The sequence below is a fragment of the Dasypus novemcinctus genome, chromosome 8, assembly GCF_030445035.2.
Source record: "Dasypus novemcinctus isolate mDasNov1 chromosome 8, mDasNov1.1.hap2, whole genome shotgun sequence".
Taxonomy (NCBI): Eukaryota; Metazoa; Chordata; class Mammalia; order Cingulata; family Dasypodidae; genus Dasypus; species Dasypus novemcinctus.
Window position 1 is genome coordinate 38,952,213 of NC_080680.1, and position 24,270 is coordinate 38,976,482.

At 41.0% G+C, this 24,270-nt stretch overlaps 1 protein-coding gene across 13 annotated transcripts in view; it reads left to right on the top strand.

Moving 5' to 3' along the window:
• TRPM3 (transient receptor potential cation channel subfamily M member 3) overlaps positions 1-24,270 on the top strand; it is a 915,440-nt gene that overhangs the window by 837,985 nt on the left and 53,185 nt on the right. For 12 of the 13 annotated variants that reach the window (XM_058301681.2, XM_058301675.2, XM_058301677.2 and 9 more), the window contains 3 exons: positions 2,851-2,979; positions 7,367-7,618; positions 13,522-13,696. In XM_058301681.2, coding sequence (XP_058157664.1) covers positions 2,851-2,979; positions 7,367-7,618; positions 13,522-13,696 — 556 coding nt within the window. Of the gene's footprint in view, positions 1-2,850; positions 2,980-7,366; positions 7,619-13,521; positions 13,733-24,270 lie in introns of all 13 variants that reach the window. The other variant, XM_058301676.2, reaches the window with a different exon arrangement.

The following is a 24,270-nucleotide window of genomic DNA, read 5'->3' on the forward strand; positions in this document are numbered from 1 at the left end:
CACACTGCTGTAGGCTTTGGTGCTTGCATCTGATCATTTAGGAGTCACCTTGGTTAATGGCAAATCTATAAATAAAAAATAAAAGCAAATGAAATATAAATTCTTATAGGACTCCCACTGACTTAAGTGAAAATCATAAGGTCATATTTCTGTTCAAAAGTTTGATACTCTACATAGCTTGTTAAAGCATATGGTATATATGTATGTGTTTAAACACACATACACAATAATCCACATTGAAAGACCCATGAATGTTGGTAAGTTCTAAGATAAGTTTCTTCCAAGAAACAGCCAGCCCTCTGTTATGCCATTTAAACATGTTGAAGGCCTTATTTCCAGAAGTTTATATTTTGGGAGTTGTCCCAAAATATTATGTTGTAGTTTGAGCATGGAAATAGAAGGTCATGGTAGATGAACTGTGATGTGAAAAATAGGCAGGATATAAAAAGGATGATAGTAGAGGAAGCATGAACAATAATGAGGGTAATTTTTAAAAGAATATGAATAGTTAACAGGGCATCAAAGGGAAGCAAGAATTGAGGTAAGAGGAGACACCAGGAATAGCAGAAGCATCTTGGAAAAAAAGGTGGATAATAATAACCACCATTTATTCTAGCTCTACAATGTGTCAAGATGATATATATATATATGTCCTACCTCCCTGCCCCCTGCAACCCCTACCTTATTCCTTCCAATAAACCTATAAGGTAAATAATAGTCATCTCCATTTTACAAAACGAAGATGCAGACAGTTTGAGACTTATAAAAAATGACACAGCTAGAAAGTACCTGAGCTAGGATTTAGATCCAAGTTCCACTGACCTCTGCCTCAACATTCCTTCCACCAAACACACTGCCTCAGTCTGCACCCCTATTCAGAGAACAGAGGTGAGTTGAAAAAGTAACTTAAGTACTAAAATGGAGAGATTCTGGAAGAATTGTGTATGTGAGAAGAGAAGATAATGCTTTGAAATGTTTTGCCATGAATTGTATAAAATGATAAAACCGGGGCAGTTAACAAGATTCATCTCACCCAGGAACAATGGAATTTGATCCAACAAAGAGCAGCCAGGAAGAGAAGCTTTCCACAAGCCAGGAGGAGGCTACACACATATATATTTTAGAGTTTGAACCATTGAAGTCCTTTCTTTGAGTTTGTAAAATACAGTAGTCACAGACTGCAGAGTGAATGCAAGTGTATTATAATTGTGTCCTCATAATTTCAGGTAGAGTAAAGGCTTGTCTTGTGAGATTTTCACAATTTTCTAATGATCCCAAGGTTGGGAGGGGTAGGAACTGAGGCACGGATTGGAATGACTGCTCCTGAGGGTGGGCGTGCAAGATCCAATCAATCAGATGGAGAGTGAGTGGGCTCAGCTGACCCTCCAGCCATCTACACACCTGCTCTCATGCTTTCACACATGATCTAACTGAACTCTGCCATAGTTTTGCCATTTAATTGAAGAGGAAATTATATGGCACAGTGGTATTCTGCAAATGTGTTGACAGACTAAGGTTTCAGGAGATAACTTGATTCATATGAAGAATCACTTTCTTCATTTAAAAAGAGAGAGCAGTCGCATTAGTAGAAGCAGCATTTCTTTAGTTCTCTTGGGCAGCCAGCAGTCTTCCCTCAAGTTTCTCTCAGCCAGGCTGTACCTTTGCCTCCACCACTTAGATGTGACACTATACCTCCAGAACTTCAAGGCCTCCATCCTTCTGCCCATGCTGTGTCCTCTCCTTTGCTATGCTGGTTCCAGAGAGTGCAGAAAATTTAAATAAGCTCACTTTTAGTCCCTGTTCTCAGCCCCTAAGGCCTCTAAGGCCAGATACCATGCCTCACTCACCTTGAGGCACTGCCTAGAGATATGCTAGCTCATGTGTCATTTCCCTTAGGAAATGTTTTTCTCCCAAGTTTCCTCAGCCCCTTGTGCAAGAACCTTGCCAGTCAGTCCTCCTATACTCCACTTGTGGAGAAATAACTGCACCCTCCAGTGACTATCACCAAACCTGGGGGGAATTTCTGAATTTTCAGCAATTCAGCCAGACATATCAGGATTTAACCTCAAGGTGCTAGAGCTTCTTGAAAATTAAAGTCAGCGCCAATCCACAGTGGGTCACACATACCCATTCCTTGCTATAAATTGCTTTGTCTTCTCCTATTTTATTTTGTTTCAAAGGACCAGAAACCGAAAAAGAATATTCCAGCTTAGATAGGGCAGGAGGGGCTGCGATAAAAAAGTAGGTAAAAAACCTCCCAAGACACTGACAAGCCAAGCACTTTAAGGGAGAAGTGAAAAGAAGACATTAACTCAGAAATGAATTAAAGTTGGGCTTCAAAATAAGATCTGGGATATTTCCTAGTTGGTTTGAGCAATTACCAGGTCTAGGGCATGTCTTCCTTTTCCCTCTTAGGGACATTCAACCACTAATGCCTGGTATTCATTAGACAAATATTTAGTGTGCTGTCCTAGCTCAAGAACCCGAGGTCCCTGCATGAGCAAGAGCAGCCCCTGATAGAAGAGGGTCCCTCTCTAGTGGGGGAGACACAAGAAACTGGGTAATTGCAAAACAAAGTGAAGCACCATGACTCAGAGGTCCAAGCAAGGTACCGGAGTGGCAGGGACACATGTAAGGATCAAAAAAAAAAAAAAAGATGATTGCATTGTAAATGGTTTCATGTCTCCTCTTTTTATTCTTTGGATAGTTTAGAGTCTTTACATTCATTTAGTCTTGAATCCCATGTGCTACTGACTGACCTCATTTTAAGGGCTGTGCTATGGCCTTGAGCAAGGACAGGGCTGCCCCTCGGCCTTCGCAGCCCGAGCACTGTATTGTGTTTCCTTACAGCTGGCGTATATCGGATACCTGATGCTCTTCAACTATATCGTGTTAGTGAAGATGGAACGCTGGCCTTCCACCCAAGAATGGATCGTCATTTCCTATATTTTCACCCTGGGAATAGAAAAGATGAGAGAGGTAACCGTTTTCTTAAGAGATAATGTTGGGGAAAGAAAGTGGTTGGTTAGGTTTGTGGATGGAGGGGGCAGGGGGACACTCAGGATCCAAATTAAGCAAGAAACTATTTTCTCTCACGCTGCCGCAGAAATAATGGTCTCGGCTTCAAGGACTGCTTCTTTCCTTTCAGAAACCAGGGGAAGCTTCACGGTGTGATGTTTATGGAATTGTCACTCCATGATGTTCAGGATTTAGTCTATTTTCTGCTAGCATAGCTCTCTTGTCCCAGGGAACACTCCAGATGACTTCCCTTGTAGACTGCAGCTTGTCTCCCATGCTGTTTACACCTGTCTTTGTCCCTATGAGCATGACTCTTTAAATTTTTCACTCTTACCTCCTGTTTCAAACCCCTACTGTGGGTCCCTTTGGACACATTCCACTAATACCTATGATTCTCCACATGCGTTTCAGCAGCTCTGGAGGAACTACCCTTTCATTCATTTAACTCATTTTCTGGTTTATCTGAGCACCAACCCTGGGCATCACAGAGCAGATTTTTTTTTCAACATGGTGAACTGAGCAGTTCTTGTCCTCGGGGTTGAGGGCATTTTTTCTCCCTCCACCTACATTGCCTAAAAGGAGCCATCAAAATATCAACCCTGTGTGATTTGTTTGGAGTCAAAGCTAACCTCAGGAGCCCATCAAATTCAAAGAGCCGCTAAAATGAAAGTGGTCCAGTGAAAGTCCACAAGAGGGCTCTGCAACCCTGCTTTGATGCACTCCACACACTCCCATTCCAGGACAAAACAACTCCTAGGGAAGGCTGGCGAGTGAGAGGGTGGCGATTCCCCTGCCTTTTCCCTGGAAGAGAGGCCTTGTCTGGAAGAATTGCTCCCTGCCAGGTCCACTGCGTCTTCAAGAGCTCTGGAACCATCCTATTTGTAGGTTTCTTACAAATCCACAAATTCCCCACAGCCTCATTACCCAGACATAATAAGGGGGTTTCAGCTCTAGAATGTTATGCTCCAGAAAAGAACACTTAGTATCTGTTATATATAGTATTATTGGGATCATTAAAAAAATCTCATCTTTATTTAGTTCCCTTCTCTTCGTTTTTTTTTAAACTGCTTGGGGGTATTTAAATTCTAACATCCCCCATTCCAGAGCACTTAGGGGACAGGTTTACTAGCCCCATTTTGTAAGGGACTAGAAAGAAAAGACTAAAGAATGTCTTGCCTTGCTCTGATAGGTTGTCCACATCTAGGTCTTCCCATTCCTAGTACCTTCTACTTCTTGGCCAATCCTGTGGATTACAGAGAAACAGTCATAAATTTGTTTTGGTCTTTGTGTAGCTCTCCGAGAACCGAGGGCCGCTGATGTTGTAAAGTGCCAGCTGGTTCTCTTTCGATTTAATGCCCAAATGCATATTCTTTCCCCGTGAGAAGTAGAACAGGGAAGGATTTGAGAGGGGAGTTAGGAATCTCTCCCGGGACTAGACTGGAAGTAGACGGGGAGCAGCCTGTCCTCCAGGCTTTGTGCTGCGGAGACTGCCAGGCTGCCAGGGGCCGCAAGGCCCCGGTATCCATTTCTCCTGAGGCGGCATGGAAGAGCTGAGAGGGCGGCATCTGGAGGCTGGGGTCAGGACGGGGCCAGCCGAGGGCCCGTGCTTCTGAGGCCGCCGTGGGGAGCGGCCACCTCGGCGCAGGCGTGTCCCCTGCGGCCCCGCGAGGCGGCACCATCACTTCTGCGCCTCTGCCTCCGCCGAGCTCCCAGGGGAGTGGGGACTCCACAGGTCTCGGCGCCAGGGCGCTTCCTTCACAGCCGCAGGGCAGGCCCACGAGAGCCGGGAAACGTGGAAAAGTTTGTAAGCTTCCGTGCCCTGCGAGGGATACACAAGGAAGGCTTTGTGGTTTCCCATGCTGCCTCCCCACTCCCAACACTACATACTTCTGCGTGTAGTCACCAAAACAAGCAAGTCCAAGTCCTTAACGTCACGTAACTGTTTACAGCACACTTTAGTGGGCATTCTCTCATTTTTATTCTCCTGCCTCCAACTCTGTGTGGTAAATGGCACAGCTATTGTTGCAGCCTCGTTTTTACAGGTATGGAAAACAAACCTCAGAGGAATGAAGCAATCTTCCTGTGTTCCCCCAGCTAGGAAGAACTAGGTGTTAAATCTGCCTGATCCTTCCCTAGGCTCGCTGAGCCAGTCCCCTAGTGGGCTCTAAACTGTGATGCTTCCCAGAGCCACAGGATTCTAAGGGAGGTGCCTAAGAACTGGTTCAGAAAGTGAAGGGGGCAGAGGGTGGGGGCTCTTTGACTCTTGACTCTTCATTCCTACTTCACCCCAGAGCTGCTGATTTTATCTTTTTTATGTTGAGATTTCACAAAAATATTTTCTCTATTTAAAAAGAAAATTTACTACAAAACTCTGCAGTTCATTATGTTGCCTTTAACAATTTTAGGAAAGCAAGCCATATTAGACAAAGTGCTGGAAAAACCCTACGGCATTGCCAGTCCCTCTGTGCCCCTCCCACCCAGACACAGATTTTTCCCTGAGGAAGCTGCAGCCAGGGAGAAATGAAAAGCCGACAGGACTGGACCTGCTGCAGGGATTCCTGATGGGAAGGACAGTTGTTCTCAAAGTGTAGTCAGGGGCATCACCTGGGAATTTGTTAGAGCTGTAACTCTTTGAGCCCCACCCCAGATCCACGAAGCAGAAACTCTGGGGGTGGGGCCAGGCCATGTGTGTTTTGATCAGCCCTCCAGGTGATTCTGGGGCAGGCTCTAGTTTAAGAAACCTGAGCTAAAGCTCTTAGAAGAGGCCACGAAGGTGAAGAACAAGGTAATGGGTGGCACCTGCCTCCTTGTGCAGCCTTTCAAGCCCTCCCTCCCTTAGCATTTTAGGCCAAGGTAAAACATGAAAATGGAAATGAATGATTCAAATGGCTACAGATTAGATGTGTCCTTGGTCTTTTCTCTCTTCTCCTGTGGGACGTCCTGAGTGTGAGAAGGGATTTGAAGAGATGGAACAAACTCTCAGGATATGTGAGAGACTGGAGCATTACAAAATAGCAGGAGTGGATGCGGCTCAAGCAGTTGCGCTCCCACTTCTCACATGGGAGGTCCCCGGTTCAGTTTCCCCGTGCCTCCTGAAAAGGCAAAAAAACAACAAGCAAAACAAGCACCTCAGGGAAGCCAATGTAGCTCAGTGGTTGAGTACCAGCTTCCCAAATACAAGGTCCTAGGTTTCAATCCTCAGGCCCCAGTACCTAAAGAAAAATTAAAATAAAAAATAGTAATGTGTTAGAAAGTGGTTGTGGATATAGAGGTCACTTAGGAAGGTCTTCCTAAGAAGGGGACATTTGCATGGAGACCTTGAAGATGAATGGGTCCTAGCCATGAAAAAAATATGCGAGAAGAAATTGCCCAACTGAAAGGAACACCAAGGGCAAATGTCCTGCGCATAGAATGGACTTAAGTTTTAGAGCAGACCACTGTGCCTGTAGGGTAAGGAATGAGGGGAAATAGGGTGGAACATAAAATGAGGCCATGGTGAGAAATTTGGAACTTTTTTCTATTTACAATGGCAGCCATCAGAAGGTATATATAGTAATCACAATTTGTTTTAGCATTTTTGGTGGTGGTGGTGGTGGTGGTGGTGGTGGTATTTTTTGTCGATATGATTCCTGAGTCTCTTTTTTTAAAATTGAGGATTAATTTACCTATAGCAAAATGAATAGCTCATAAGGGTACAACTTCATGAGTTTCTGCTTCTGCATACAACCATGTAATCACCATCCAGATCATGACATAGGTTTTTAAAAGATCATTCCATATGCTGCTGAGGATGGGTTGAGGGTGGATGGGCAGTAATGGCAGGAACGTACCAGTTAGAAGGCCATTGCAATCATCTACAAGATGTGATGGGGCTTAGAATAGGGCAGTAGCAGCAGAAGTGATGAGATGTGGTTGAACTGAGTTATATTTAGAAATAGAGGGGATAGAACTTGTTGAAGCAGAGGATATGGGGTGTGAAGATAGAAATGAAGTCCTAAGTAAGTGGCCTGAGCAACCTGGTGGCACTATTTACCTAGGTAGAGGAGGATTTGAAAAAAGATTTGCAGTGTATTAGCTGTCACTAATTTTATAGCAAAGCCCTAGTGTAAGTCTAGAATTGCAAGGGTACTCATAGGATCAAAATTATTCTTTATATCTGCTTCTGGAATACTTGCATCTGGATAACCTAAGCTTAGCTCAGTGGTGCATTCATACTATGCAAGTATTCAAGTAGACACAGGTAGACAAAGCAAGCTATTAATACCAACTAACAAGCCAAGTACTTTTCAAGCAGACTGAAAATAGAGACAGAATTAGCCCTAAACCCACTCTCCTTCCTGCCTTTTAGATTCTGATGTCTGAGCCAGGGAAATTGCTACAGAAAGTAAAGGTGTGGCTACAGGAGTATTGGAATGTCACAGATCTCATAGCCATCCTCCTATTCTCTGTTGGAATGATCCTTCGTCTTCAAGACCAGCCCTTCAGGAGTGATGGGAGGGTCATCTATTGCGTGAACATTATTTATTGGTATATCCGTCTACTAGACATCTTCGGCGTGAACAAGTATTTGGGCCCTTATGTAATGATGATTGGAAAAATGGTAAGCAATGTCCTCTGATTTCCATGATTTGGGTCCTCAGAGGAGGAATCGTTTTAATAGTAAGAGGAAAATAACTCACTTGGATCTGCTATCAAGGTCTAAGTGAAATATCTCTGGGGTATTGTTTTTATTTCTTTTGAGTATTTGGGAGTTTGACTGTATCTATTTACGTATCTGTAGAATGAACCATCATTCATCCATTCATTTGCTAAAAACTGTATTGTACCAGGCACTGGGATAGGTGCTGGGAATACAGAGATGCTCTTTCCAGGATATTGAAGTTGAGAGAAATAATCACCACACAGTGTGAGAATGCTGTAATCAAGGTGTATATAGGGAGCAGATATAGTTCAACGGTTGAGTGCCTCCTTGCCATGTACGAGGTCCCAGTTTCGATCCCCGGTATGTCCTAAAAATAGATAGATAGATAGATAGATAGATAGATAGATAGATAGATAGATAGATAGATAGATATTTATAAAGTATTCCCCAAAAAATGTTTATCTAAAAAAAAAGATGTATATAAATTACAACAGGGGCATAGAAAAGAAAATATAGGTCAGGCAGGGCTCCACCTAGAGGTTACAGTTAAGCTGAGTTTTGCAGAAACAAGTCTCTACTCCAAGTTTTTAACAGAACTTTAAGATTTTTAACAGATCTTTTTTTTTTTTTAAATGAAGTGCTAAAAAAATCCTTCCCATAAACAAAGGGGAGAAAAGCATAGTTTTCCTGAGTTGTGCTGAGGTGAGTGGAATTTGAATTGAATATCAAGTTCTGTCAATATGTCATGTATTTTGTTATGTTACTGGAAAATGATATCTGTTAACTAGGTTCCAGGATGATGTTCCAACTTATTTCATTCTTTAAAAAAAGAATCCCAATTTCTAACTAATATCCTTCCCACAAATAGCCATGGTCTCATGCCAACATTCTTTAACCACACACTAGCTTCTAGACTTTCTTCATAAGATTGAGCCCTATGAGGATAGCATCAGTGAGAAGCTGGGGGTGTACAGGTAGATGAGCTTCCTCTCCACACTGTCTAGAGAAAGAATCAGAACCTGATGTCCAGAAACTGGATGCTTTTTGGCAGTCCTCCCACTTTTCTAAGTGTATACCTTACTTCACCTTTACAGGACAGATGTGGAAAAGCCAAGTACATCCATCCTACCATGACAAACACCTCTTAATAAAAATTCTCTGTGCTACTAACTTCCACCCACTTTAGACTTCTGTGGTATGAGCTGTTGAAACAATTGATCAATAGTAGATACTCTTTATCACTCATCACTCAAATTTTACTATATATATTATTGTTACTTTATTTTAATCAGCAAATCAGTATTTAGTAAACATGGGTGGGAGTGAAACTACTGAAATGAAACCTAAATAACCAAGACTCTTCCTACAAAAGTACTGGAAAAATCCGTGCAAAGAGAGGGAGAGTTTGAATCCAAAACGAAGGGATTAAAAGGCCTTGACCAATTTACTTAACCTCTATGAGACTCAGGTGACTCATTTCTAAAGTAGAAATAATAAATACCAATCTTGTAGGATTATTGTAAGATTAAAAAATTACACATTAAGTGACCAGCACTGTGTCTGGCTCATAGTACATGGTTGATAAATTTTATCTGTCATTATGTGTATACTGTTTTTTAAAGTACAATGGAAAAAAAATGGTGAAGATGGTTATTCCACTGTATTTCTCACCCTTTTGTAAGAAAGCTTGGTATTTATAACACCAGTGTTGTTTGGGGCAAATATCACTTTAGCTCATTCTAAAAGGGAAAACTTGAATTCAGCAAGCTTGAGTTACTTACCCAAAGTCCAGTTCAATGCAGGATTTTTAACTAGGAAAAATGTTTATCTTACTTTCTTATGCTGCCTGTCCCATCCTTGTCTTTGTACTTTAATAATGAATTTGAGATTGTAGTGGGCCAATAGTCTCGACCTAGAATCTGAGGATGGGCTTAGGAGAGATGATCTGGAGGCTCCATCTCCCCAATTTTTATATAAAAATGTATGGGTTATGAATTTTCTAGAGAGAGATGTCAAGTTTTCATGAGATTCTCTAGTGTATACTCAAAAGCACCCAATGGAAGTGAACAACTATGACTTCAGCTGTAACGTGAGTCCAGGGTTTCTCAACTTTGCCAATATTGATATTTGGAGCCACATAAATCATTGGGGACAGGGAGTGCGGCTGTCCTGTGCATTGTGGGATGTTTAGCAGCACCGTGACCCTACCCACGAAATGCCAGTAGCACCTCTCCCCCCACCTATGGCAACAAAAATGTCTCCAGACATTGCCAGATGTCCCCAAGGAGGGGGCAGAGGCAGGAGACAAAAATCAGTCCCTATTGAGAACCACAGCATTAGGTGATTGTGTAATCCAGTCCGTTGCCTCTTCTGACTGTTACCTTATTTTATTTCAATAAGTAAAAACTGATAAGACCTAAACAATCCTAATACATTATTTTAAAAAGACTGGTTTGCTTTTAGGTGCTTGCAATAACTAATGTTACAACAGTGCAGGCAAGAGTGTTTAAAAATCCATGTCTATCATTTTAATATTGGCATAATTATTCCCAGTTTTGACTAGAATGAAACCTTACTAAGGAGTGAGCAAGAGAGACTTACTGTATTTCCTCTACCTTCTAACTTATGAATGACTTCATTTATCAGTCAAGAATTAGTAGGAAAGGAGTATATTTGGGGATTTTGCTTCTACTTCATGGGGCTTATAAGATAATTAGTTCAATAATTGAGTCATTGATCCAAAAGGTAGGTAAAATATTCATATAGAATTTTTCGTGAACCAGATGAACTGACAGGCTGGAAGCTTAACAAAAGAATGCCCAGACTGATTATACTGAAAGCTTCTCAACATCAGGGCATCCCCATTCAGTGCTCAACAGACAAGTAATTCATTATGCCCTTTGATATAGGAACAGACAGGACTTCTAGATACAACAATGATCAGAAGCCCATTTTGAAATTGGTTCTGTGAGTCTTTGCTTGGTAGAGGAAACCAGTGTACCAAATGCCTCGCAGCATGGAAAACCCTCATTGGATTCTAATTGAACTGAAGGTCCCAGGATCAGTTAACAGAATCCTGACCTCTTTCCATCATACTCCACTCTGACCAGAATTCCCTGAGCCTAATAACAAGCTCACTTACATAATCCAGAATAAAAATAATAACAACTATCTTTTATCATGTGCCAGATACCATGTCAGTTATGTCAACATCTTTTTAACCCTTATTAACAATTGGACAAAGCAAGGGACAAAGACAGGATTCAAACTCATATCTTTCTGACTCCACAGCCTCACCTCCTCCCTAATCCAGTTATAATAATAGGTTAACATTCCCTGAGAATTTACCATGTTAAGTGTTCCAAATGTTATCTGATTAAATCTTACAAAAATAATATGCATTATTGTTGTTATTATTTCTATCCCCACTTTACAAATGAACACACAAAGGCTATGCTACTTGACCAAGGCCACCCAGCTAGTTTTACTAGCAGAGTCACACAGCCTGATGCCTGAAAACACATGCTTAACCACCATACTATATAGCCTCTTTTCTGGAACACAACATGAAAATATTTGCAAGAGTGAAACAATCAGCTCTCTTAATATTGAACCAACTGGACCATTTAGCTTTAAAAACAGAAGTAATCAGCCTCAGTTTCCATTAATAATGTTCTATTTCTGTGTTCTACTCTGCCAGATTGAGGCATTTGTATGGAAGCTAAGACTTCTTTGAAATATGTGAGTCTGACTATTTGGGAAAAATGTTTCTTCTCTTTGGTTATTTCTTTTGACCTTTTGGATAGCGTTAACAATCAATTTGAACAAAAATAATCCTAAAAAATTAAGACAATTGATGCTCTTACTAGCTGAGTTTCCTTCAATTAAACTAGCTCCTAAATCTCATTAGTACACACCTTTCTCTCCTCTTCATCATTCAATCAATCTAAATAAATGTAACATGAAGGACCCATTAGATGGGTGCTTTTTCATTGATGGAACTTTTTGTACATAAATGATGAAAGAATTTTATGAAATAAAAAAGGGTAATGATTGAGAGAGAAGGAAAAACAGACCCATGTTTCCCATAAAAGTGTTTCAACACAGCTGGCTTGCTTTCTTTAGGAGAGGTCTGAGACCACTAAGCTCTGGAAGAAATAACTAAGTAACTAGCAAATATTTGTAAAGACAATGAGCAAATGTGAATGAATGTCAAATTTTGAGAGATAAAAATTTAGCTTCAAAGTCAAACATTATTTTTATGAATTAATTGACTTAGAATATATCAAGTGTCCTAAGGCATTTGGAAGCTATAATGTTGAATTCCAGTAATCCAAAACAAGTACCATGGAAAATACTCCTTTCAAATATACTAGTTGGAAGCCTCATTATCACTGATGAAATTACCATTAGTTTTTCTTTGTCTGTGGCCATTTCTTCAGGAATTCTGATTTCCAAGAGAAGGTAGTCTTATGTATTAGACGGTTTGATGCAAGGGATAGAAACCAAACTCGAACTAACTTAAGTCTAGAAGGGCTATATTGACTAACAGAAAGGCTTGAAGGACTTGGCCTGAATGACGGCTGTAACCAGGGACTCAAACTCTGTCAGAACATGTGCTCATTCTGATTTTGCATCGTTACAAAGAGGAAAAGATCTTCTCTCTCTCCCAGCTTCAGTTGGAAAAAATCCAGAGAAAGGATTCTTAGTTGACGTGTCTTGTGTCACATGCCAGTCTCCTATCACTGTTGCCAGGGGCTGGGAAATACACCTATCCTGTAATCAAAATGGTGGGAAATGTTTCTAAAAGAAGGAGGAAATGAGTTCTGGCCAGGCAAACACAAAGGCACTACATCCTCATCTATGTTGGGTAACAGGAGGCAAGTAATTTGGCACATGAAAAACAGATCCCAGATAACATATATAACAGAAATAAACAAGGAAGAAAGGAACAAAGAGGAACAAGCTATAAAATAGTACTAGAATATGGTGAAGAGCATTTTATACTCATCAGGATGAAAATCCAACATTTTACTAGTAGGCACAAGAATGAGTCATTTGGCTATGTGATTCTGATGGCTAAGGAATCACCCTCCATGGCTGATAGGAAACCAACAAGAGAAGTCAATACAGAAAGAATGATTCTCTGAGAGACTGATGTGTGATGGAATATCATGAAGTGAGGGTGGAGATACAAGAAGATGGTATATCATGGATATTTGTTTTGTCCTAGTCTTGTTCACAAGCAATTATTTTTTGAGTTTTCCAACTCTTCCTTTCTAACTCTTTCCAACTCCCTTCCAGAACTTAGAAAGGAAACTTACAATGCTGTAATAGCCCTTTAAATAATTCTACTATCACAATTCCAATTTTGCTAAGACAAAAGAGACCCAGGGGCATTTGCCTTCCTCAGAAGCAGAGAAAACACTATTACCAGATTCATATAGAGATCCAACCTTCTGTATTATATAACTGCTATGTGTAGACTGGACTAAGTCCCACAAACAGCAATGAAAAATGAAGCGGGGGGAGTGGATGTAGCTTAGTGGTTGGCACCTGCTTCCCATGTACAAGATCCCGAGTTCAATCCCCAGTACCTCCTTAAAAAAAAGAAGAAGGGGCTCCATCACATGTGCTTTAAAAAGAAATTGTTTTTTGATTTGCTGACTAGATTCTATAGGCATTAGCTTCAATAGGTCAAGTGTTCTCTTATCTGGTCTCAACTCACTATATAAACATCCCTTATCTTCAGTCTAAGAAGTGAACTTTCTTGAAAGGTCTCCATCAATGTCACCATTCAAGGAACACTCAATCATATGAGTTTTCTTTTGTTTTTCTCTCTGCTTCTCCATCCCTTCCAGATGATAGATATGATGTACTTTGTCATCATTATGCTGGTGGTGCTGATGAGCTTTGGAGTCGCAAGGCAAGCCATACTCTTTCCCAATGAGGAGCCATCATGGAAACTGGCCAAGAACATCTTCTACATGCCCTATTGGATGATTTATGGGGAAGTGTTTGCAGACCAGATAGACCGTAAGCAAGTTTATGATTCTCATACACCAAAGTCAGGTATTTAACTTTAATTGGGTCATATCTTTTCCAAGTTCATTTGTTTGTTCTCAATAAATGGCTCAAGATAGAGGACTGATTCCTAACTTACTATCTTGGAGGAAAAAAAAAACAATTATGGAAGGTGAATATATAATTTTAGTGAAGGTAGTTCTCAGATGTTTCTTTAGGTATATCCTTTCTGTGACACAAATCGGCATCTGGTATACCAAATTTGACTAAGAAATGAACCATTTTTATAAAAAACTTAAATTCTTTTGGGATTCAAAATCTTAGGGTCATGTGTTGAATATATCAACATCAAGAATATATTATGTCACTACTACTAACCCCAACGCCAGCATAAATTCTCTGGATTTGACTTTAGAACAAATAAACAATTCTCAATTTCACCATCAGAATTCAGAGTAGGGGCAAACATCTGCATGGTGTTTTCCTTGTACTGGAAACTATTCTCCAACTCCCTCCCCCACTGTCTTAAATTATGTGCTATTGAGACTCAGAGGAAGTTAGTATTCATTGCCTGGAAGTATGGAAAATGCCTTAGGTCATAAACCAAGTTACTTGCTGTAAATGCAAGAAGAAAAAAAAATTGGTATCTATATCATAAAATGATGCCTTGTGAGGAGCAAACACGACCAGGCCCCCAATGGTTCAGGCACTAATACTGATTCTTCATCATAAACACTACTCTTCTGTAGAGCTTAAGGTTAATTATATCCTAGTAGTCTGCTCCAGAATTTTATTTAGACCAAATGTCAGGGCCTACGAGGCACTGGAAAATTATTTGGGAAGAAAGCATCAGGAAAGAAACATCTTTCGGAGTGGAGGAGATGAATCCCAAGAGCAACTATTTCACATTTTCCCTGAGGAGTTTTAGCTCTAGAAATAACATCCCTCCAACATTGTTGAATTAACATTTTTCAAACATTTCTGCTGACAGGTCAGCCATCTGAGCCCTGGACTGTGGACATGGATTAGGGTTACATAACCAGGTGGTATAGCTTATTAAGAGCAGGAGCTGAGACTAGTCAGCACCACCTCCTCCCCCTGCCAACCACCTACATGGGAAGACTGAGACCAGGGTCAAAAGGAATAAGCACTAACGGGTATGAGTCCTCCAGACCTGTGAGGCAACAGAACATACCAGGACATCATTTTCCCTTCCATGATGGATTTTGAACAAATAAATACCCTTTCATTCTCAAAACCAGTTATCTGAGCCAAACAAGGCTTCTTGGAACACCTAATTAAAACAAATATTCTTTTCATGAGACTTAGCCAAGTTGCTGGGGAAGAATTTTAACTTTATCTCCCTGTTGTAATGCCTTTGGTTGGCAATGTGCAGCCTTCACCAAGACAGCTTTCCAGTGACTGGGAAAAATCTTTTTGAGATTCTTTCTTCAAGTGATCGCTAAAGGCAAAACAACACTAACAAGCCCACCTCTGTGGTCATTCTCCTCAGAGATTAAATGTGATATTTTCCCCCAAGAAATTTCTTTTCCACTTTGTCACATTGTTTTGCCTTTTCTGGTTTTCCTTTCTTCCCCAAAATGAGATTAAGACCCCAGGGTGATTTAATAGTACAACCTATTGGGATGGGGGAAGGAGGGAGGCATTTATGTTTTATAAACAGGATTCTGTCTGTCCCTCTACAAGTGGCCATTTATTGATGTTGTACTATGAACCCAGCCTAGTGCAACAAACACCACCATCTGGCTGAATACAAGGATTTATTATTGTTATTTTAAAAGAAGGGCTGATTGTAGTTTAGAACTTGAAACACCCCCCGCCCCCCAGAGACAGAAAAGAAGTGTTTTGTGTGAGTGAAGTATGAAAACAGATTTCCCACACTGTTGTTTAGATCTATGGTGTTCTACACATGAGAGAATAATTTTTACCGTGTATCTTAGTATATAAGTGACACAGCCTTGGATAGATGCAACCTTCATGACACCCTCTCCCCAACCACTTAACTGCCTTTTTGATGTCCTGAAATTGGCATCATTAATGTTTTCCCCAGTGTTCTAAGCTAAATCAGCCAGTTTTCTGTGTAGAGTGCTAAAGAATATTTGTCCTTTCTCAAATGGGTACAGAAGCCTGCCCCCACATCTGTCACTACATTTGGCCAAGGTCATTAGACAGCCCTGTCTTCTAAATGACTTGATTTTCATGTTATGGCACTAGAAAGGTCCAGTTGGGGTTGGGTAACTGCCCCATTTGGTCATTCAGAAGAATTGCAAGGGAGATCCAAGTACCAAGCTATTTGAGAAAGGTACAAATCATTTATGCTGCCCAATGGTGTCTTGCCTCTTTTCTGTGCAGTGTCCAGGTTGGTTTGTGAAGCATGTATTCAGGCTGATCGGACCTCATATCCACTTGAATCCATGGCCCTGCCCAGGGTCTGCCAATAACATCCTGTGGATGTGTCCTGTGCTGGCCTCTCCAAGTGCTGCTCATTCAAACACACCTTCCCAGAAAGACTCATTTCTAACGTAATGCACGCGCACCATATCTAACTTTTTTTGTTTTTAACTTCAAAATTGCTGAACCCATTTCATGTTTGGGAAAATAATCTGTTTCTTAACTGGAATGAATGTATGTGGATATATAGTGGAACCCTGAGGGAGTGATTATTAACCTAAGTCTTTCTCTTCTGAAGAGTGGGCATTTAATGCCTTCACTGTTACCTGACTGCAGATTCTTGATATACATTTCATCTTTTTTCCCATAGTTTGTCCTACACAAAGAAACTATCAATGTCAGTGAGCCCAAAGAAGCTAAAATGGGACTTGTAAGATTACTTTTAAATGTGCTTATAAACTAAAAAGAAAAACTAAGAGTGGAGACACTGTAAAATCACAAGGTAAATTTGGTATTTTCACCTGGACAGCAGGTCAGACTAACACAAATGATAGGCCAACATTAATCTAAATTATCTGTAGAGGCTAAAATATTTGGTTTAGTTGGGGGAGGGTGATGGGACATAGAGGTGAATGCAAGAATGTGATTGAAAGCAAAGGATAATGAAGCTGAGGGAGGGACTGTAATGGTCTGCTCTGCCCTGGGAACTTTGCTTAACCCCTGATCTAATTAATGGGAATGAAGCAATTTTCTATACCTCACCCAGGTAAGAAGAAGAACTAGGTATCAGATCTGGCTGATTCAGAACATACCATGGTTGCTGTTTGATTGTTTTCAAATAGCCCAATCTTGCTTTTAGATGTTTGTGATAGATATTAATATAATATTAGCTCTCTCTGACTCCAGGTACTTGCTATCATGAAATGATTTAGGCTCCAGCTTACCAAATGTATTGCTACCTGCAGCAGTTTGATATAGTTATGAAGTCCAAAAATAGATACTGGATTATCTTTGTAATCTGGCCTATTACTGGGCATGATTGAATTATGATTAAGGCTTTGATTGGGCCCTGTCATTAGGGCGTTGGCATGGCATGGCAAAGAAGAGAGTTGAGGGCTTCCAATGTTAGAGTTTTGATGTTGGAGTTTGATTCTGAAGACCTGGGAAGTAAGCTCACAGAGGAAAGAGAAGCCAGCCCCAGGAAGAAAGGAACCTTGAACCCAGAGGAAAGCAAACCCCAGAAACATAGGAACCTAGGAAGCCTGAACCGTTGCAGATGTCGGCAGCCATCTTGCTCCAAATAGACTTTGGTGAGGGAAGTAACTTATGCTTTATGGCCTGGTATCTGTAAGCTCCTATCCCCAAATAAATACCCTTTATAAAAACCAACCAATCTCTGATATTTTGCATCAGCACCCCTTTGGCTGACTAATACACTGCCCAATGATAAGGACCTTTGGGGCAGTCTCATTAGGGTGTAACCTGGCTTCTAAAAGCTGATCAGGGTCCCACTGAAGGTTGAGAGGAAAAATGTCACTTAGAGGAGAGGAGCAACAGAAGAAACTTCCAGCAGCATTTCTGCCAAGGCTGGGGGTGAAGCCAAAATCAGATGGACTCTCTCCAACTCAGAAATACAGTTCTGTGTTTTAGTGTGTGAAGCACCTGGAAGTACACCTTTGTTGGCAGAGAAAATGGGTTATCTCTGGCTTCCTCTCATCTCTGAGTGAATGAGACTTCCATTTATTTACTGGGCATCCTTGTATTGCCTGCCGTATACTCACAGTCCCCAGACTGAACCAAGGCAGAAGGAAAATGAATCATGCCCTTGAATGCATTAAATAAGGAGCTAAATTTAATCTTTCTTTCTGCCTTTCTGAGTATTTTTACAAGTTTGGGTAGTATTGTAAAAGCAGAATGTCCAAAACTAACTTTCTACCATGACAACTTACTATTATCTTGCCATTTCCACTCACTGCAAATTAACTATCCAATCTATTTACTGAGTGGGTCAATTTTTTTTTTCCTTACAGCCTAGGATTTTCATTTTCCATGTAGGTAATCTGGAGTAGGAGTCTTTTTGTTTGATTGGTTTTTGTTTGGTTTTACTTTATTTTAGTATTATTGTAGTACAAATGTTTTGCTATAATAACATCCTTGATCCCTTGTATACATATTGTCTTTGTTACTACGACTAGATTTAAAGTGTTGCTTTTGTCAAGAAACAAGGACCAAGTATGTGCATGTAAAGCTGAAATACTCTCCTGAATTACTTTTCTGCCCCAAATTCTTTGTTCTTCAAGTCAGGTGTGGAAATTGGGACCACCCAAGGAATCAGTCTCTAAAATATACCTGCTTATGGTGGAACTTAAATAGCATGGGTGGAGAAAATGGCCATTGTTATGCATTTCAGTCCTTTGACTCCATTTCTCAAAACTCAGAGCTGTGCATTTGTTTGGTATTCAGTGCTGACCTTCTGTAGTGGATTCAGAGCACATGAATGCCTAACGGCTATAGCGTGAGGAATGCTGCCTGGCCAAAGAAAGTATTTTGGAGAAGAAAAACTTGAGCCAATGCCAAGTTTTGGAAAAGTGCAAAAATTGTTGTGTAGGGTTTGCTTCCATGAACTGCTAAGGAAACAAGCCAATATGAGACACTACCCCCATTTTCTGTCCCTGAAAGTTCAGCTCATGTTCTAGGGAATATGGATATAGCTTGTTTACTAATATAAACTGAGACTTAATGGGTTTACAGGTAACAGAGCTACAGATAGGCCTTTGTGGTGATTTGTTAGGCTATTGTGATCAACATTTATTCCACTATCATACTATTAATGTAGCATTTGATCCCAGGTAGGACTTCATTTCGAATTAGTTCATTCTTCATTCAGTAGATAAGTATTTTGTTCTTACTATGAGCTGGACACCAAAGCTCATTGATTCATGTGTCACAAACATTGTCTTCCAGGAGCTTAAAAACATTGTCCAGGAGAAGCAAACTGACATCAAAAATATATGTGTAGAGAAGTATCCCAAAGAGGAAAGTAGTCATTTCTACCTGGGATGGAGTTAAGGGTGCAGTAGATGAGGCTTCTCAAAGAAAGGGAAGGTTGTACTGAGCCTTGAAATATTAGCAGATGTTTCTTAGGCACATGAGAGCAGGGGGTTTTAAAGTGAGAAGAATGACATTCCAAACTGAGATGATACAGAAAATTCCAGGAAACCGCAGTTATGGCTGACTATAGAGGGAGAGGCAGGAGACAGGACAGATGGGCCTGAAGAGGCAGGAATATAGATCCTGGAGGACCTACACTCCATGTTCAGTGTGGTGCCATGACTAGATTTACATTTTAATCAGAGCCCTCAGGCAGAAGTGTGGGGGATCCATGAAAGAGGTTGAGACTGGAGATGAGAAATGATGAGGACATTACCTAGTGCAACAGCAGTTGGAGGGGAGAAGTTAGGCAACACAGGACTTTAGGAAGGTAAATTCAAAAGGATTAGGGAAAAGGTCAGATGGTTCAGGGGATGGAAGTGAGGGAACTAGATGAAGATTGAAAATGGAGGAGGTGGAGATCACTCCAAAGGGTGGTGTCATTTACTGACGTTATCATCAGAGAACCTAAGAAGAGGATCTTTGGGGGGAGATTTGTTCAGTTGGGATTGGATTGAGGATGAGGCTGCCTACGGAAATTCCAGGAAAGCCAGGAAGAAGGCTGTTTCATGTACAGAACTCTGGTGCTCAATAGAAAATGCTGGCCTGGAAATATAGATTTGGGAATCAAGGCTATAAACTACCAGTTAGAAGCTTGGGGTTGGGTGAGTTTTTCAGAGAGCACAAATAGAGAAGAAAAGACCAAAGCGGAGAGAAAAGCCCAGTTAGGTGAATATTCAGTTTGACCTTTAGGAAGTCACTGATGACTTTTGCCAGAGCATTATCAATCCAGCGTCAGTGCAAAAACTAACTAAGAGTAAATGAGCAGCAAGGCAAAGCATTGACTTAGGGAAAATGGAGAGAAGTTATATATACTCATGGGAAGTGGATAGATGCACCAATGAAATGAGGTCTTAAGAAGAAAAGTAATGTTTTGGAATGATCACTGGGGGAAATGGAAGATGGCATTGAGTGGGTGCAAATCAAAGGATTGTCCAGAGCTACCTTTTTGCCTAATTGTGAATGCTTACCTCAGCAGCCCGGGTACAGTATTAGAAAAGAAAATTCATTGAATTAATCCAAGACAGGCTGTGCTGTACCAGTATGGCAGAGAGAATGGGAACTAAGCTTACTGAAAATACTGACAAGGATTCTTAAAGTTGTGTATGTGAGTTCTCAGATGGAGAGTGAATAAAGTAAAGGTAATGTTGGTAAGAGTTGTGAGGGATAACAATAGTCAGAGGACTGGTGCTCCAGACTGGGCAGCAAGTGCACAGAGAACAAAGGATCCTGGGAGTCATGATGATAAGCTCTTGTGGTCTGAGGATGATATATTGGCATTAAGTAAGAGGTAGAACAATTTAGGATAATGACAAGATCCAAGGGTAGCTATAAGGATGTGGTCAAAGATTTGTGGGAATTGAAGTCAAGCATCCTAAGCTAGGTTCTTTCGTATGGCAGTTCTCCAGAACAGTGGCAGAAGAGGGAGAGAACAGGAAGACTATGATGGGGAATGACCTGGAACTCAAAGGAGAAAGGGTTTCTTGCATAAGAGTGGAAAAACAATGGTCTGGAAGGGCAAAGGGTATTAAGGCAAATGCAGGCATTTCCCCTGGGAACCATGAAGGTAGCTGTAAGAGAATGCACAACCTTCACCTGAGAAGGTTATAGGGAGGTGGTGGGTTCCAGTAAAGCAGATTTTTAGTCAGGTAAAGAAAATAGGAGAATTGGCTTATTAAAGCATGAGAAAACAGAAGAGTCTGTGTTCAATGATACAGGGGGTTCCAGAAGGCACAATGGAAAGCGAGGAAAAGGAGCTGTGATGGGAAAATCCAGTGAGCAGAAAGCACAGCATCATATGAGAACAGCAGCTCTCATAGGGGACTGGAGAAGCTTGTATTCAGAAGCAGGAATAGAGGATCTGTCTAGTTTCCTAGGGCTGCTGTTACCAAGTACCACACACTAGGTGGTTTAAAATCTATTTTGCCTAATAGTTCCAGAGTCTATAAGGACAAAATCAAGGTGTAGCTGGGTCGTGCTACCTCTGAGACCTGTGGAGGAGAATCGTTCCTGGCCTCTTCCTTGTTAATGGTGTGTGCCAACAATCTGTGGCATTCCTTGGCTTGCTAAAATCTCTGCCTCCGTCATCATGTGGCCTTTCCCCCTTTGTCTGTCTATCAGTCCAATTCTCTCCTCCTTATGAGGACACCAGTCATACTGGATTAGGGCCTACCTACTCCAGTTTGGCCTCACGTTAACTAATCACATCCTCAAAGATTCTATTTCCAAATAGAGTCATATTCATGGGCCAGGGGTTAGGATCTGAACATATCTTTTGGGGGGAACACAATTCAAACCATAACAGGAGATAGTGAAAAGCACAATGGAAGTAACTTGCCCAGAGTTTCAAGGCAACTGACGACTGAAATCCTCATGGTATGATAGACCAGATGAAGTTAGTGATGTCTGTCTTGAGTGCCTTCACTACTCAAGTTGGGGGAGGATCATTCTGGTGCCCTGAAAGGATGGAACTGGAGACTGAGTGTAGTGGTGAGGAGTTCAGAAGCCTCTGAACTCACAAAGTACGTCACTCAGAGGAGACAGTGATCATGGCACTGATCAGCAAATCCCAGTGTATACTTGAACCAAGAATCCCTTGAAGTGTGAAAGAGGTAAATTTCCTTCAAGTAAAGGCAATACCATTCTATGGAGTGGGTAGAAAATGTATGGGATTTATTTTCTCCCAAGAAATGTTATAGGAGAAATAATAGAGTCTCAAAGAGGATTTTGAAATTTTTATCTCTTTGATCATAAGAAAGGAGACACCAGCAAAGAGTGGCTTGTTTTGTTTTGTTTTTATTTGTTTCCCCCCAAAGAATTCATTTGCTTTTGAAAAAAAAAGGAAGCAGATGAGGAAAAAGAGGAAGAAGAACCAATTTCATAGAAACTACATGGATAATTCAAAAGCACGTATAATTCCAAACCACGCTATAGGAGGAGAAGGCCAGAATCAGGGGCGGGGGGGGGGGGGGGCGGGTAGCAGATACCATTAGTGCTCCAGCCAGGTCCCTGCTAGCCCCTTGCAGTGAGGGGAAGAGGGCAGGAGGCCATGGGGAGCCCCAGATTATGTATAAAGCAGAAGGATGATCCAGTTATCTAAACTAACAAGGTGACAAGATTATCTCTCATTACAGCTGACAGATTTAATTGCCACCTTGTACTTCTTAATGCCGGATGTTAATGGCTGTAACTCAGGGCATTATGTCACCAAGAGTCATTGAAAGGAGCCATCCTTGAAGCTGCAGAATTCAGTCCAACCTAAAGATCTTTTATTCTATCATATTTTTCAAATTCGTGCTGTGCCCCAGGCAGGCCCAGTAAGGAAACAGAAAGATGTATAGACACTGCTGGTGTCTTTCAGGTGATGGTAATGTAGGCTAGGGGTCAGCAGACTTTTTCAGGGAAGGGTCAGATGGTATTGGGGGCTGTTTAGTCTCTGAGTGTTGTAACTACTCAGTGCTGCCACTGCAGTACAAGAGCAGCCACATAAAATACATAAAATCATGTGGGAGGTAGTGTTCCAATAAAACGTTATTTAAAAAAATAGCATGCAGGCCAGGTTTAACCCACGGATTGTAGTTTGCTGACCCCTGATCTAAACTATCTAGTTATGTCATTTCATTGGTTTCCTTCCCACTTAATTCATTTGAGTAATGTGTAAAAGCAGAGCTACAGGACAAATCAACTTCCTAATTCAAGTTCTCTTCAAGTGTGTAAGATGACACTGCTTTGTGCATTCATTTCTCCCAGGAAAAAATGTCTTAGCACTGATTCAAAATAGACAAATTGAGAAGATTGTCTGTTGTTGTTAAATCAGTGTATAGAAAAGAAAGCCACACTGCTTAAGGAGTAGGGTATATAGCTCCTAAGCCACCCACGTAGATGCTACAGGAAAATCAACTTTCTTTATTGTTATAATTTCACTCATTCTATTTTGAACACCCATAACCCTAAGTTGGGAGAAAATTGTAATCTCAGGCGCATCCCCTTCACCTTCTCTGAGGGTGGATCATGGTCTGGGAGGGAGAACAGGATCTGGTTCTTTAGACATCTGTCCACACAGGTTATTGCTGAAATGTCCCTCTGGGCCTGAGGGACATTGCAACCTCCCCTTCCCTGAGATGGTGGGTGCAGAGCCAATACCTGCTTGAAAGACAGGAGGGAAGGAGTGAGAATTTCAAAATACTATTCTACCACACTAATTTAGCTATCTTGCAAATAAAAAGAGGATGCCCAAAATAAAAATAAATGTTTCGCTTTAGGCATGCTAGACCTAATTTCCCTGTTTCAAAAGAAGGATGGTATGCAAAGCCATTATGATCTGATGTCATAATAAAGCATCTCATAATATTGCTATAGGGATTTCTTAAGCTCTCAGATAGGTGGTAGTTCTGATAAATTCTTCCAGAATAGCCCTGTCCAATAGAATCCTCTGTGATGATGGACCAGGTCTAGAGCTGCCTTGCCCAATCTGTGTAGCCACTAGTCACATGAAGCAATTGAGCACTTGAAATGGGATTAGTCTGACTGAGAAACTAAATTTTTTTAAAATTTTATTTTAATTAACTTTAAATAGCTGCATGTGGTAGGTGCCTATCATATTGAATCATTCTAGAATATAAAAACCCTTTAGACTTGCATGCTACTTTATTGGAATTGTAGTTGGTGCTGGGTTTAAGATATATGTAGGGGATTTGAATCTCTAGACTGATAATATGACACCCAGGCCCAGAGCCTCAACAGACTTCAGCTCCTATACTTTGATTTATTGGACTTACTCCACTCAGCTAACATGGAGTTGAAGAAGGTCAACCACCACAACATGGAGGCTAGAGTGTCTACAACTGGAAGCGGGAGGAGTGCATCCAGTACCCATATGGAATCTAAGCCCTCACTTGACATAGATGTGCAATGGACACAACCAATCCAATGTCCACAGAGAAAATGTGGAATGGCTGTGGGAA